Source organism: Phragmites australis, chromosome 24, assembly GCF_958298935.1.
Source record: "Phragmites australis chromosome 24, lpPhrAust1.1, whole genome shotgun sequence".
In the NCBI taxonomy this organism is placed as follows: Eukaryota; Viridiplantae; Streptophyta; class Magnoliopsida; order Poales; family Poaceae; genus Phragmites; species Phragmites australis.
Genome location: NC_084944.1, coordinates 17,762,272 through 17,778,585, shown reverse-complemented (window position 1 = coordinate 17,778,585; position 16,314 = coordinate 17,762,272). Strand labels below are relative to the sequence as shown.

At 43.8% G+C, this 16,314-nt stretch overlaps 1 protein-coding gene across 1 annotated transcript; it reads left to right on the top strand.

The window, feature by feature from the left end:
• Positions 1-4,132: 4,132 nt before the first annotated feature.
• LOC133907561 (probable serine/threonine-protein kinase At1g01540) lies at positions 4,133-7,694 on the top strand. Its single transcript, XM_062349625.1, has 7 exons — positions 4,133-4,316; positions 4,408-4,663; positions 5,011-5,239; positions 5,341-5,491; positions 5,753-5,980; positions 6,345-6,881; positions 7,282-7,694. The coding sequence occupies exons 1-7, from the start codon at positions 4,224-4,226 to the stop codon at positions 7,462-7,464; spliced, it is 1,677 nt and encodes a 558-aa protein (XP_062205609.1). The 5' UTR covers positions 4,133-4,223; the 3' UTR covers positions 7,465-7,694.
• Positions 7,695-16,314: the final 8,620 nt, after the last annotated feature.

Genomic DNA, 16,314 nt, shown 5'->3' with positions numbered 1-16,314 from the left:
TTAATATATACAAATTTAAATATGATATTAATATTACAAATTTGACATTAATATTATGAATTCAAATGTGATCTTAATATTACAAATTTGACATTAATATTACAAATTCAAATAACTTGAAGCCTAAAACTCAAATTTGACATTAATATTACAAAATTAACATTAAAATTACAAATCGGACACTCAAATTCAAATTCGACTTTTTCATGCTTTCTTGACATAGATCCCTTCATTATGGTCGGAGCGCAGGTAAGGAGTTTTCTCGGTGGGCGAAAGGCGTGCCACGATTGCAGTAGCAAAAGGGGGGATTTTATTGAATTGATCGAACTCCTCCTCATCAACGACATTTGCAACTCCGACGCTGTTTTATTTTCCCTATGAGAACCACATGGCGTTTCTTCTTTGCTGTGTTGGTCACATAAAAGATGTGGCGAACATCTTTAGCGAGTACGAAGGGTTCAGACTTGTATCTGACATGTTTCAGTACTTGATTATCTGATTCAATCTCAGAACCAAGTCGTGAACCTTCGTATATGTTGCCTCGCAACCCAAGCTTCGGTCTGCCTTAGATTCTCTTCAAGTAGCATCTGCTTGTGATCATCAACATATGGGCACACTTCGCTAATTTGTTGCACTAAGGGGAAATGAGCTTGATCGTATGTCTTCGGATCAGGAGTAATTGCCATCTTTCCCAGAACCCCCACACCTGTGAGCCTCCCCTCATGGCGAGACTTAGGGACGCCAATTGAGTTTTTTGGCTCAATGTAATTAACAGACCACTCCAATGCCTCCTCCGTCGCGTACCCTGCACGATACATCCCTCAAAAAAGGTTGGATTCCTTATGTATGACTTGAAAACGCCCATATATATCTCATATAGAAACATGTAATGCAGGAACACAGGGCCAAGGTAGTTTATCTCCTTCACAAGGTGACCAGTGAGATGTACCATGATATCAAAAAAGGATGGTGGGAAATACACCTCAAGAAGACATAGAGTCCCAAAGTATCTTCTTTCTAGCTCCTCCAGCGAGTCTGGATCAAGCACCTTTTGTTCAATTGTATTGAAGAAAAAGCACAGGCTTAGGATAGCCTCGCGAACCTTTATTAGGAGGATGTTCCTAATATCTACCACAAGTAGTGACATCATCATCATATGACAATCAAGGGACTTCATCATGGCAAAATTTATTTTCAGCTCTTTCACTGAAACAAGTCATGCGATGTTGGACGAGTAACCAAAGGAAACTTTTACACTGTGCAAGAACTCGTAGAATTCTTTTTTCTCCTTCTTGGAGAGAGTGATAGCTACTGGGGGTAGGTGTTTTCCTTTATCCGTATCATATGCATGGAGCTCTGACCTTAAACCCGTTTCTTCAAGGTCGGCTCGTGCATTCTCATGATCATTTCCTTTTCCCTTCATTTGGAGCAATGTATCGATCAGACTCTCGCAGATATTCTTCTTTACATGCATATTATCGATAGATTGGTGAACATCTAATTTTTCCCAATACTCTAGCTCGAATAGTACTGATTTCTTGTTTCACATTCCTAACTGTTCATCATCCTTAGAGGATTGTTTTCGCTTGCCAAGGACAATATTGTTATTCTTAACCTGACTGTGGACATCTTCCCCGTTGAAATGCCTCGGAGGTAACACTTTCTCCCTTGTGACATCGAACTGCTTGTCCATATTTCGGTATGGGTGCTTCCTGGGAAGGAATCATTGATGCTGCATGTACACTATTTTCTTTGAGTTGTTCAACCTCAAACTGCATGTGTCATCTAAACAATGTGGGCAAGCTTCACCTTTTCTTTTGCTCTGACCTGACAAGTTATGAAGTGCTAATAGATCATTGATGGTGACAAATAACATGGCGTGCAAGGTAAAGTACTCTTGCTTCTACTGATCCCAAACCTCGATGCCTTTCGACCAGAGTTTCTTAAGGTCATCGACTAAAGGCATGAGGTCACATCGATCTCGTTGCCATGTTATTTTGGCCCTGATATCAAGATCAACAACATAATGTATTTTCGCTTGTTACAAAGCCAGGGTGCAAGGTTGTAGATCGATAATACAACAGGCCAGGTGCTATGTGAGGTACTCATGTTACCGATTGGATTCATGCCATTTGTGCTCATAGAAAACCTAATATTTCTCAATTCTTCAATGAACCAACCAAATGTGGAATCAACGATTCACCACTGAGTGGAATCCGCCGGGTGCCGTATCATTGCGTCATTCTTATGACCCTCCTTATGTCAACATACCAATTCTGCCTCATTTCTGCTGGCAAACAGACGCTTTAGATGGGGTATTACAGGAAAATACCACATCACCTCCCTAGGACCACCTTTACTTTTCTTGCATCCATCCCCGTCACCACCGTCATTTCTACACTTATATCGATGGGTTTTACAAACAGGGCATTGATCAAACTCTGCATATTCTCCATGAGACAAGATATGATCTTGCTTACATGCATGTATATTTCTATTTCTAGTCTTAAAGGACAAATTATCTTTTTTTGCGTCGTAGACACCCTCGGGCACCAAGTTTCCCTCCGGTAGCATGTCCCTTAATAGATCCAGTAATGCTTCAAAACTCTTATCAGTCCAACCATGGGTTGACTTCAGTTGTAGAAGCTTTAGGTTCCCAAATATATGTATGTACTTCTCTTTACAGTTGGGATAAAAGGGCATCTTGGAATCCCGCATAAAGTCCTGAAATTTAGCAAACTCACCATTATTATACTCGTAGTATCGCTCAACATCCCACACCATCTGGTCCACATTCTCTATATAATCCTCGAGATCATTTTTACTGAAATATAATATGTCCTCATCCCTGAGATCATGATCCATTTCGCCGGGTGCAAATCCTTGGTCCACACTGTCGGCATAGAGGCCCGATCCAACTCTCCCTCATAAGGCTTTCCTCGTCATGTTTGTTCCAACATGTATAATTCTCTTTAAATCCATACATGACCAAGTGTGCATGGATATTATCTGATTTCGGGAACTTCTTATCATTCCTGTAGTCGCGACATAGACAATACTTTGCTGTTTACCATGATCTTTCATATCCACCAAGAAAACACTCATGAAATACTACACTCCACTTAGGTACTCCGAACAAGTTCGGGTCTCAAGGTATATCTAACTTCTGTCAGTCATCTAAAATTAATATAAAAATATTTATTCTTCATTAACAATTACATTAATTTTATGGTTAAGCATGTAATTAAAAATTCCATACAAATACACTAGATCTGTAGCATCTCATGGTAGATCGGGCAAACCTAGTATCAAATCTAACATAAATACAACTCACTTGTACTAAGATTTTAGATACATATGCAAAATGACCGATTATAACTCAAAGCACAACAAATCTATCAAATAGGGATTACAGGAGGAGGAAAGGAGGAGATGCAAACCTTCAAACACCTAGCACCAATTCAAATTTTAAATCAACAAAATATTAGAAAATCTCGATCGGAGTCGGTGAAAATCGTCAGCACTGTTCGGGCGGCACTGTTGAATAATTGTTCACCCGCACAGTGGCTGATCAGCTCTTTAAACAGAGCTACGTAATATGTGACAGTTGATAATATTACCCATCACTTATTATTTATTATAAACGAATGGTCGTGTTACGACCCATCGCTTATGATTGATATAGGAAGACTCGTTACTTATGACAAATTCATAAGTGATGTGTTTAGTAATTACCTGTCACTCATGTTATAGTTGATAGGTAATATTATAACCTATCACTTATTACCTGTTATCTGTGATAGGTAAATACTCGATCCTGACTTGAGACGACATATATGACAGGTCGTGTAATGACCTGTCGCTTATATGTCTTCTTTATCTGTTTTCATATAGTTTGAGACAGAAGCAAAATATTAGTCACTTGATTAGGAGACACAACCTTAGAATTTTGATACCTATATGGGCTAAGCGTCGGGGGCAAGGGACGAGTTGAGTCTGGAGTTTTGGGAACCGCCGGCGGCCGTCGATTGTAGATTTTCCGTACTGCCGTCAGTGCTGGCGAGAACCTCACAGGCGCTGCCGCTGGCAAGGGTGATTAGTACTAGAGTCAAAAAAAGGATGATTAGTACTCTTTGTGAATGTCTCTCGTCTTAGTGAAAGAATTTTTTTCTGTCTCAGGAACAAGATTCAAGATATAAGCCTGGTGGAAGATATATAGCAGCATGAATTTTACACTTTCATTAATTGAAACTATTACGAACAATTTTTCGGATCAGCAAAAAGTTGGCAGTGGTGGGTATGGAGATGTTTACAGGGTATGACTAATCATTTTGTCTTCTCTACTTTTCAAATGATGCCACTGCCGACTACAATATCGTGATCTATATTGACAAATAAGTTCAACAGGGGGAGTATAATGGCAAGGAGATTGCTGTGAAAATGCTTCACCCCTTGCAAGGACTTGATGATAAGGAATTTCACAATGAATTCCGCAATCTTGCAAAAATCGAACATCAAAACATCGTACGGTTAATTGGTTATTGTTACGAATCACGACACAAGTACGTTGAGCACCAGGGACAGGAAATTTTTGGTAAAACACTGGTGCGAGTTCTCTGCTTCGAATATATGCACGGTGGAAGCCTTGAAAAACATATTGGAGGTATGACCAAGAGCCCTCCACATTTACCTCTGTTTTTAAAGAGGTGACAAATATGATATTTTGGCACAGTATCTAACAAGCATTTACGCCCATTACTTTTTACCGATATATGTTACTAGAAATTATGAAGAATAGTATTATGAAAATATTATTCATGACAAATCTAATAATATAATTTCCACTTTTCAAATCCAAATAATTTTTTATATATTAGTAGTCAAAATTTAAAAAAAGTTGGACCACATGGATTCTAATAAGTCATGTGTTTCGGAAAGTAGGTTGTACTGTTTAGCTTTGGTAAGATAAATAATTCAGTAGCTTTATATGTTTGAGTTTTCCTCTTGCAGATGAATCTTGTGTACTTGATTGGCCCATATGTTACAGAATTATTAAAGGGACTTGTGAGGGTTTAAATCACCTGCACAATGCACAGAAAAATCCAATTTTCCATCTGGACTTAAAACCTGCTAATATATTGCTGGATAAGCACATGACGGCCAAAATTGCAGATCTTGGTTCGTCGAGACTCGTTGCTTCAATGGAAACTCATAAAACAGGGACTGTAAACGGAACACAGTAAGTTGATGGATCATGTTTTGAGCAAATTTTTATTTCAATAAATGTAGTTTCGTTTGAATTGCACTAAACGTACTTTTGATGTTTATGATATCATGCAGAAAGTACATGCCACCAGAATACGTGAATGATGGTTATATGTCAAACAAGTTTGACGTGTTTAGTTTAGGAGTTATAATTATCGACATAATGGCTGGAAATAGTGGCTACTCCCGTCGTTCTGAAATGTCTCCCAAACAGTTTGTTGAGCTTGTAAGAAAAATTCTCTCTATATCATGAAGATACATATTTTTGCATTATGTGTTATGTATTACTCCATTTGATCCCAAATATAAGCAGTTTTCGAATATTTGGTTGTCAAACATATTTAGATTTGACCTTCAGTATAGAAAGAACTACTAATATTGACAATGTCAAATTGATACTGCTAGATCCGTCATGAACTACTAATATGGACTGCTAGAATTTTTTCACGCATCTCCCATCTTCTGACTTTGTGTGCCAATTTTGCAGGTAAGTGAAAACTGGAAAGGAAGGCTGCAAGCAACGTCGAGGTATTTATCACACGAAATAGACACCCTACAAGTGAAGACATGTGTTGAACTAGCATTAAGATGTTTGGAGGCTGACCGAAATAAAAGGCCTTGTATAAAGGATATTGTCCACGAACTGGAAGAACTAGAAGCTAAGATTGAAAAAAAATCACTAACTTCTGACCAGTCAAAAGACCTATGTGGCCAGGTACGTTAGTTTTAGTGGCATCGATGCATCAATGCACGATCATTGTAATGGCATCGATGTGTCATCTCAGATTAAGCTGATATATATTTTGAGCAAGTTTAACTATTGGAACACTTGGAGCAACAAGAAATACCTGCGTTTGACAGACTTATTCACTCAAACAAATTAAGCTCAAAACGATATCAAGAAATAAAAGAATAATAATATGATGTCTCAAATGCGTCTCTGTGTACACTCTTCATAATACAGGTATTTTAGTTGACTTGTCGATGCATTGTTGATAATGTAATACCTTTGTTTAGCCAATTCTGATTTTTCTTACTATTAATAAGGTTTATAAGAATGCTATTTTTTCAATTTTTAGAAGTTTTTGTTCCTAAGAAATGAAGATGGGCCGGCCCACCAGTCAATTGAACGGAGAGAGGAGAGGCCGGCAGGGAAGGAGATGGCGGAGAACTGCTTTGGTGAAGTAGTGGACAACTACAAGCTTGACGAAGTGGCGAGGTACATGTGGAAACCCAAGACGCAAGAAGACCGAGCACGGCAGGCCTGGTATCTCATGAACGATGATGACAAGAAGGGCAAGGCGTCCAGGTATGTGGACGTCCTCAAGGCCTTGTACGGCAACGGACAGTCCACATTGTGCCTAGTCTACAATGCGACCGGTGACACCCTCTACTATGTCGCCAACCACGACTGGTACGGCTACATCGGCAGCAAAGTGGGGTACCCTGCCGAGATCGGCAACGGTCAGTGGGCTGCCTTCCATCACGTCCACAGACTCGGCGAACCGTCAGGCTCGGTGGGAGCCGTCGTCTACCGCGGCAAGAAGAAAGATGGCCAGGACCAAGACTACATGCTCGCCTGGAGTACCCCATGGGGTTTCTACTACCGCAACAAGGTACCATAAGTCCTAATCATCGCTAATTCTTCTAACTTACTACTCCCCCTCCAGTCTCCAGATCACAAAGAGATATCATTTGGGACACATATTGAATCCAATATTTTGAAATTTTGACCTCCGGTATCTGTTTAATAATTTCAGTTAGATGTAAAAATCTTATGTCGAATTGTCAAGAAAAATAATTTGATAATATAAAGTAGGTTTATCATTTCATTTTACTAAAAATTAGCGGTCAATGTTAGGAGACTGTGTCAATATGCAAAAAATCATGCTTTTGATAACCCGAGGAAGTAATATGGTTTAGGGTACGTACGTACCCACGACAGTCAAATGTTACAACTAATATACTGTCTGAGGGAATTATTGAATGCATGCGTGCGTGCGTGCGTGCGTGCAGGCTTATGGCGAGATTGGTGGTGTCGACCATTTTCAACGACGTTGGGACGAGATATATGTCAAACTGACCAATTCTGGTTATTCTTCAAACACCAAGTCCGGTGGTTGTGAGATTGAAGCACAAATTGATAAAGGCGATAGTCCTAAGTTTACAGCAACAATAAAAACCGAGCATGGTCCATGAAAGCGTACCTACCTCTTGTGCATTGTGCTACTTCATCTATGGATGGATACTTAAACCCATTTGTTATCCCCTTGTGTCCGATGGTCTTATCGCATGCAATCACCTGTTTGTATTTTTATCGTTGCTTGTAGTCTGTCTATGTTGTGCCTGTAAAACTCAGAGATTGGATTTACAGGAGATGAGATGGTGTTGATTAGACCTTGCACTAAATTGCGTACCTTGCATTGAAGATGTGAATAATGTCTTTTACATGTATATCAATGCACTCTTTGTTCTTTTTTCTTTGTCATTTATACTTGAGGATTTTTAGTTCTTAAAGTCATCAAGATGCTACTTTGACAATCTATTCTCCAACTTGGTGAATACCAAACATTGCCTGGGTGGTTAGTGAAGCTTTGCGTGCGTCTCGCCGATGCAGCTACTTTTCCAGTGGGAAGCAAAGCTTCCATCTATAGGGAGGCATACACTAGTATAAAAATTATTTTTAAGAACACGTAGTGGTCATTTCCACAAACAATTTAAATGATAAACCGTCGGAACAGGCTCTTGCAGTTTTGGACAAAAAAATGTCACTTCTTTTACCCAAAAAATGTTGATTCGAAGATCGATTATCACATACGTTTCCTTAAACAGACCTCCTGTGATAATCGTTTTTCACGTGCAGTTTACTTATTTCTTAAGTGAACCGTCTATAGTAATCTGATTCCATAGATGATCTATTTTTCGTCTATAAAAATCGTTCATTCCTACAGGCTTTCGACCAAAGCCCGGTGACTAAACGGCTATACAAATAGGTTACCATCCGTCTCTAAAAATAGGTTTTTTATAGTGTTATATATGTACTGATTTCTGGAATCTTTTGCTCTGCTACAGCAATCTCCTGTAGAGATCACTTGCATACGCATGGTGGTACGCGTGCGACGTCACTGTTGAGATCTCTTGCGTCGTCGGGCCGCGCCACCGGTGGATTTGCCATCCCCACCGAGTCACACCTTATCATGTCATGGCACTGTTAGGACTCATTGCACCACTGCCAGGTCCTCCATTTGCCATTCCGCAAGCTCTCCGATTCGTCACCGCACCGCTGCCGATGCTCACCCGCCGCTGCCGCTTGCTCATCGTTGGGTCTCTATGCTGCGCTGCTGCTCGACATCATGCCGTTGCTTGTCAACCATCCCATACAGTACCCATAGGATCTGCTACAGAGAACCAACCGTAGAAGACACAACAAGAAACATGCTAAACTGTGACACTCAGATTTCGTCACGGATCGGAAAGTTTTTGTCATACCATGAATCTGTGATGCTCATGTGACGAACCAATCGTCACTGATAGTGTGTCACCGATAGTTTTCTGTGACGAAATAGAAAATTCATCATAGAATTAGTGATGAATGCTTTGCCGCCATAATTTCTGACGCTGCCACATCATTGAAAACTTGGTCAGTCCATATAGGATCTGACCTGGCATCTAAAATGGTTGTATTCGTTACAATTTCTTTTGTCATAATTTATGCAAGGCCCATGACTTTTTTGTCATAATGTATGTGAAGCCCAATTTGGTTATCTAGTCTATTGTGTCGAAGCCCATGTAGCGACCCAACTATTTGTGGGCTAGCCCAATTTTGGCCCAACACTACACTAAAACAGGTCAACACTACCCATTCTAAAATCTCATCAATGTCGGTTTTTGAACCGGCACTTCATAAGGGGCATTGATAGTCAGAGACCATCAGTGTTGGCTTAACAACCAACACTGATGATGTTTTTTAGCAAACAAAAAAAAAGGAAAAAGTCCAGGCAAATGAGCCGGCTTGATGCATTGAGCCGAGCTCGCTGTCGGCCCCACATGACGAAGCTCATCATCGCTACTAGGCACCTGCTGCTGCTGATCCTGGGCCTTCACCTGCTGAGGAAACCGTGGATCTGGTGCCTCAGCTCACCGAGGATGCTCAGTGGTGGACCCTCGCTTTGTCCTGCAAAAAGAAAATGTGGGGCACAAAGGCCGCCGCCATAGAAACCCTGGGGCATGAAGGTGCCACCACAAAAACTGTGAGGCACGAAGGGCGCTGCTGCCACAGAAACACGGGGCTCGAAGGCCGCCACCGCCACAAAAATGCGAGCCACAGTGAGTGTGACGTGCGGGACTGTGGTGAGACACCCTTCACAGGGATGCAGGGAGCAGATAGGGCGAAGGATGCAGCGAGCGGATAGGGCAGAGACCGCTGCTTTGCTGCACGATGGGTGATGACAACAATTGTGACAGCGTTGAGGTGGCCCTGCCTCATCCATCTGCTCACCACCGCCTATCACCTCTTGCTCCTCACCGCTGTTGGTGCATGGATCTCTGACTCTAGCGAGATCCATGGTCGGATTCACCGGATCCCGTCATGGATCCCTCAAGGGGCGGAGTTGTTGGCTAGTTGGGGAGGCTGGGAGGAGGAGGCCGGTGAGGGGATGAGAGAGAGAGAGAGGCTGGTAGGGGAGGAGGAGCAGGACAGTAGCGGGGGAAGAGATAAGGTGGAGAGAGAGAGGTGAGGGAGAGAACGCACGGGGGAGATAAGGTGGAAAGAGTCGTGCCGTGAGCGGACATGAGGTCAGCCAGAAACCAATTCAATGAAAATTTCGGGTCCGATACTCTCATCAGTTCCGGTTCGAATTAAAAACTATCACTGATAGTATCAATACTAGATTTTAGTATGAACCGGCACTGATAATAACTTATTAGTGCTAGTTATTCTTTAAACTGGCATTGATACTGATTTTCTTATGAACTGGTAGTGATAATCGCATCAGTGTCGGTTCTGAATAGTTTGTATCAATTGATCGACTGATAGAGCTATTGTAGCGAAAATGACTCTATTAGGTCATGATTGTTATTTTGATGATTAATGATAATATAATCATTGGGACTAACATGTTTGTCAAGAATATATGTTAGTAGGTCTCATAGATGCAATATATTAACAAGCCACCACAGCCGGGATAAAGTTTGATTGAATTAGAGAAGTCCTAGGAGAATTGACCTCACCGGAAGGTCCGATGCAGAAGAGTTTGCACTCATCGGAGCATTGCGCACAGAGGCTAACAGCCTCACCAGATAGTTTGGTGCTCTATATGTTGAACTCATTGAAGTATTTCTAACAAAAGGGGGGAAGGTTGATGACCTCATCGGATAGTCTTGTGATCTGCACTAGGTAACATCGGAGTATTTCTTGGAGAGAAGAATGCAAGTGTAGAAGACTGAAGATCAACCCACCGGAAGGTCCGGTGCTTGGTTTGTGCACATCGGAGTATGACACCGGAGCATTTCTTGCAGAGGCAACTGTAATTTCTAAAGAATGAAGATCAACTCACTGGATAGTCTGGTAATCACATAGATAGTTGCACCGGAGTATTTCTAATAGAAAGAAGAGAAGGTTTAACTCACCGGATTGTTCGGTGTGAATGGAATGAACACCGGATAAATACATCAAAGTATTTTATACAGAGAGGCTGCAAAGGCTCGGATGGCTCAAGATAACATACCAGAAGGTCCGATGATGGATTTGAAGGCACAACGGAGTGTTCGGTGTTCACAAAGGTATTGAGTGGAGTTCCAACGGCTAGTTTATGAGTTTATACTCACCGGATGATCCAGTGTTAGTACTACTGTTCTCACCAGATCACCCCGTTTAAATAGCTTTTATGAGCTATTGGAAAAATGGCTCGTTGGTGGGTTTGAGGCTATAAATACCCTCCACCCAGTCATTTGACGTGTGACATGCTACTGGAGTCTAGAGGAAGCTCATATATATTTAAGAAGAAATCCAAGCCACCAAAGTGTTTGGATACCTAGGAAATTTTACATAAAAAAGATGGCACATGGTTTATGTAATTACACATAATGGAATATTACTCTAAGTCAACGGATATGTGCTAATACATGAAACATAATTTGCTTGTCCCCCATCACAAATTGCCTACGCAGTGAGCAAAAAATACTTGCGAGGCAACCACACAAAATATAATGATAAGATATAGTGGGGGGATGAGAGAGCATGGGTGATACATAAAAAAGGATAGGATGACCTCAATGTTCTCGAGCAAAAAAGAACCCAAGTGTTGATAAGATCAACGTGGTACCAACAAGCTCTTCAACGCTACCACGACTAGAACATCAGTAAAAGACCTTTCAAACCTAGAGATCTGGTTCTACGACTTGTACAAAGCAAGAAAAATAGCAATAAGCTATCTCTAAAGTGGGGAGGTCCCTATAGGGTAGTTGAATCCAATAGACCAGGGTCGTATAAGTTAGGTATGGAGAATGGTCAAGTCCTTAGAATTCTTGGAATATTGACCAGCTTTGTATGTTCTATGTGTAAGTATTTAGAATATATTTTGTAATATTCATATTAATAATATACATCTTTTCGCCTATCCTCGAACGAATACCATAAAAAAAACTGAGATAGTCTGCCATTGCCAGGGTTGCTGATCTACGACCACGATTTAGGTGAGTGATTGACTCCGAACCACCATCGCTAGAGTCGCTGCCTTGGCTACTCCTTCTGACCACCCTCGCTGGAATAACACAAGGACAAAGAGGATGAAGCGATGGGCGTCCTACCATTGTTAATGTAGATGCTGTTGGATACCTTCTTCTTCTCCGCCTCAACCGCCGCTTCTTCCTCCTCTATTTTTGCCTCCAAAAGATCCTAGTCCACCTCATCTTGGACCTAAGGCGTTGGAGGATTGCTGTCTTTAACAGGGATGCTATGAGTCGCAGCCCGTTCTTCAACCTCCTCGTCGGAGGAGACCCCGATGACCTCCAAAACTAAACTAGACTCTATGGGAGACGATGGTGGGGTGAGGGGTCTATACTCGGGGGAAGAAGGTGAGTAGTCGGGAGAAGAGGGCGTGTACTTAGGAGAAGGAGGAGAATCGATGATCGAACTCAAGTTTGGTGTAGTTGAGATCTGGCACTCGAAGGTTTACATAGACCAACTGATTAGGAGGCTAGATGCCTCACCTACCGAGCTTTAGTTTCGTGCGAGGCTACATTATGAGTCACGAGCGCCCAAGAGATGCTCGATCATCAAAGCTACATCTTTTCAGCTGACTGGCGTGGACAAAGAGGTGGACTTCGGTGCAGTCATTTACCCGTTGGGTTTTCCAGAGCATGGGAGCAGTCGAAAGGATGGAGCAACGATCCCTAAGCGTTCATGACAGAGAATCTTTTTCACCACCACACAATCTTTCTTCTGCCATGGTTCAACTTCCAAGACTAGCCAGCAACGAGTCCTATTTTCCTTGTACTTAGCAAGGATAGGATAATTTTTTGGACCGACTAGAAAACCTACCCTGATGTGACAAAAAAATCCAGTACTCTATTGAGAACTCGGAGGTGTTCGAAGTCCCAAGTAGGTGATCTTCAAACCTAAGAAACCCAATGCTGATGAGGGGTTTGATGATGAATAATGGATAGTTACCATATTCGGGTGCTCCATGGTGTTCGTAATTCTAGGAGCATATCTTTATCTCTGGGAAGGGGATCCCAGAAAGAAACAAAATTACCTAGAGGTATCCAAGGCATCCTGTGGCCGGGAAGGTCTATTTTAAAGGATAAGAAGAAAGAATCCAGATGACGTACAACACGTAGTCAAGGGACCCTGCAGAGGACAAGTCATTACAAGCCGATACAAGCCAACAGAAGCCAAGAAAGAAGTCGCTGACTAGGTTTAGATCCATCCAGGCTAGCTACACCCCTTTCATAACAGGCTCAGATCAATACAAGACAAACCTGATGTAGTGTTATTATCGTCAGGGAGGCACAAACCTGTCTAAAAACCCCTGTGTTCCCCTTGTGATTTGTCTACTAAAAGCATCTCCCTATTATACTACAAGTTCGTTAGGTTAGCAGTTTACCAATCATCGACACCTAATGGTCAAACTGGGCCCATGGCGGCCAGACCATGGGGTCTAGAGATTAGACAAGCCACATTGGCGTTGTGACTCCTGAATATGGAGTCTGATTCCAAAATCTAGCCAACCAAGTCCCAACCCGGCGGTTAGACCAGCACAAGTGGCGGTTAGACTGCTAGGCCTGGTCGGTAGCTCCTCGGCGAGGTCACCAGCGAAGGCTCTAGTGATACCTTCGACCAAGGATGGTACCAACACATATTTGGTGGTTTGGGCGACATGCACGGGACCAAAAGCTTGTGCCCCAGGATCGACTTCTATAGTTAGGTGGGGCTCGGTCCTATGGTTTGGTGTGAGGATGCTTTCTTGAGGGTTGGTCGGCTCCGGGGACGCTCTGATGAGGAGATTGACTCCAGAGTGCTCCAACTGGCCTAGAGGTGGAAGAAAGGCTTCAGCTTGCTTCGACGAAGGGATGATCTCGGGGATGCTTGGAGATGATCTTGAGGATGACATGGGGAACTCGTGGGTGACCTTCCCCTTCAACCTTGGGCTTCTGTTGAGATCAACGTGGAGGAATGGTAAGGGAGCTCTCCTTGCTCTCTGTCTCTCGGGTGGGGAAGAAAATAAATGAGTGAGGGAGTGAGATGCGGTTGATGGGATTTTAAGTGGCATTCTGAGCTTTGGCGGTCACACCGTGGACTGGGCTCAAGTGATGTGAGGTGTTTCTCCTTTTCTCTTTTTCTACCAATTCTTTTCCCCTTCCTTCCTAAATAGTTTTAGACCTATATAAACTACTTCTAAACAATTTCTACTCATAAGTTTATGGTGGAAATGCAAGGCATTTAATGATGTAATATTTTCGAAGCATTTTTGAACACTTAAAACAAAAACCAAAAGCATAAATATGATGTCATGGTGCATATGCATGCTCGATGTCCATGTTGGGGTTTTCGGGATGTGACATCCAGCCTCTGTTGGAGCCACTCTGTTAATTGCTTCTCGAACTCGTCCATAGCTTCGATGACTTGCCGGACTTGTACTCCTCGCTTAGGCGATGCCATAGTTATCTCTCTTTAAGACAAGTGAACCAGTGATAACGTATTTACAGTGACCACCGAAGCGATCACAACCTTCTCCCTTGGAATTTTACCACTGAAAGCCGAGAGAACGCGAGAGATAGCTCACGGACGCGACCAAACTGGTGATGGGTTACAATCGCCAGGGATGAGGAAGATAGGCAAAGAGCAAGGCGGAAATAGTAGGGGGAAGGGTTAGGAGGAGCAAATTGTATTTCCTTTAGACATGATCTCCACATTAGTCATTACATCTACTTTAATACTCTCCTTCTCTCCCTTTGACGGCCTACTCCAGGCGATCGCCTTTTGCACGCAACCAAAACTCATGCTACTTCCAATTTCCGCCTTCCATCTACCGGACGCTGAACAGTGGCGAAACACACAATTCCACCTTCTCCTCTGTTTTGCTGTACAACACCTAAGCATAAGGCACAACAGAATCCTTGCTGGAGCAGCCGAGAGCTCGCCGTCCGCTGCTGCACACTGCGGTCGCTGGCCACGCCACACGCTGCCACCTCCATCCATAACTCTGGCCACCTCTCCTCACATATTACACGGAGCCTTCGGGCGGCGTCCCTGCTAACCCTGCACCTCGATTTCTATGAGAAGCTTCATTTCGGCTCCTCTGTGCAGCCCTGACGCATAGATCTAATTGTAGCGTGGAACAAAGGAATCTTTTCCCCACGTGGATAGCCACAATTTGTAAATCAAACCGTACTCGCATATATAAAAGGAAAGGGAAAAAAAGAAGGAAAAAGAGAAAAAATAAAAAACCCATACGGAACGACGGCGACGCAATGACCTCCCCCGCAGTGTCGCCGCCGCTGGCAACGAGGACATGGTCTCCTTGATTCTCCTCCATCTCCCGCCGCTGCCATCCTCCCTCTCCTGTGTCTCCCTCATCTGCAAGTGCTGGCGTCGCCTCGTCCGCGACACTGGCTCCCTCCGCCAGTTGCGTGCATTCCATCGAACACCTCCCGTGCTCGGCTTCTTCCACAACTCCCAGCCAACCCCCTGCTACTTCACTGCCCAGGGCCCATCCGGCATGCGCATCGCCACCGCGGCACGCGACCTCAGAAGGGACGGCGACGACGACATGTGGTGGTTCGTCGAGTACCGCCACGGCCGCACCCTCCTCCGCGCCCGCGACTGAACCGATCTGCTCGTCTGGGATCCCATCACCGCCGACCGTCGCGAGATCGCCGTCCCCCACCAGCTGCGTGCAGGCACGATCGACTTTAACACCGCGGTCCTCTGCCCAACCGCTGCCACCGGACGCAGCGGCGACTGCCACTCCAATCCCTTCAACGTGGTTGTTGTGTTCACCTGACAATGCGGCGCCTTCGCCTGTGTGTTCACCTGACAATGCGGCGCCTTCGCCTTCGCCTTCGCCTTCGCTGACCGGGGCGTGGGCCGAGAGGGTCTCGATTACGACGCCATCGCCGCAATTTGAGCTTAACGAGGAGCCTGGCGCCCTTGTTGGGGATACCCTGTATTGGCTTGTTAGTGAGAGCAGCATACTTGAGTTCCAATTGGGCGACCAAAGATTAGCTCTTCTCGAGCAGCCGTCGGAGATGTTTTCTATCTGTGAGAGGAATATTCATGTTGTGAGGTCCGGGGACGGCGGGCTTGGCCTCACTGCTGGGAAGAATATCACTAGTGGGTACGGGAGCCTGTCGAAGACGGCACTGTGAAGTGGACTGCGCTAATCTGTCTATGCGACTTCCCAATGCGCATGCCATTTCGGACAACAAAATGACAAGCCCCTCTGTCACCTCTTCCGCCTTCACCTCCCACCACCTGCGGTCGGCGTTGCCCCGCCGCCTCGCCGTGCAGCCCCATCCTCCGCTAACCCGGTCCGTTCCTTAATGGAG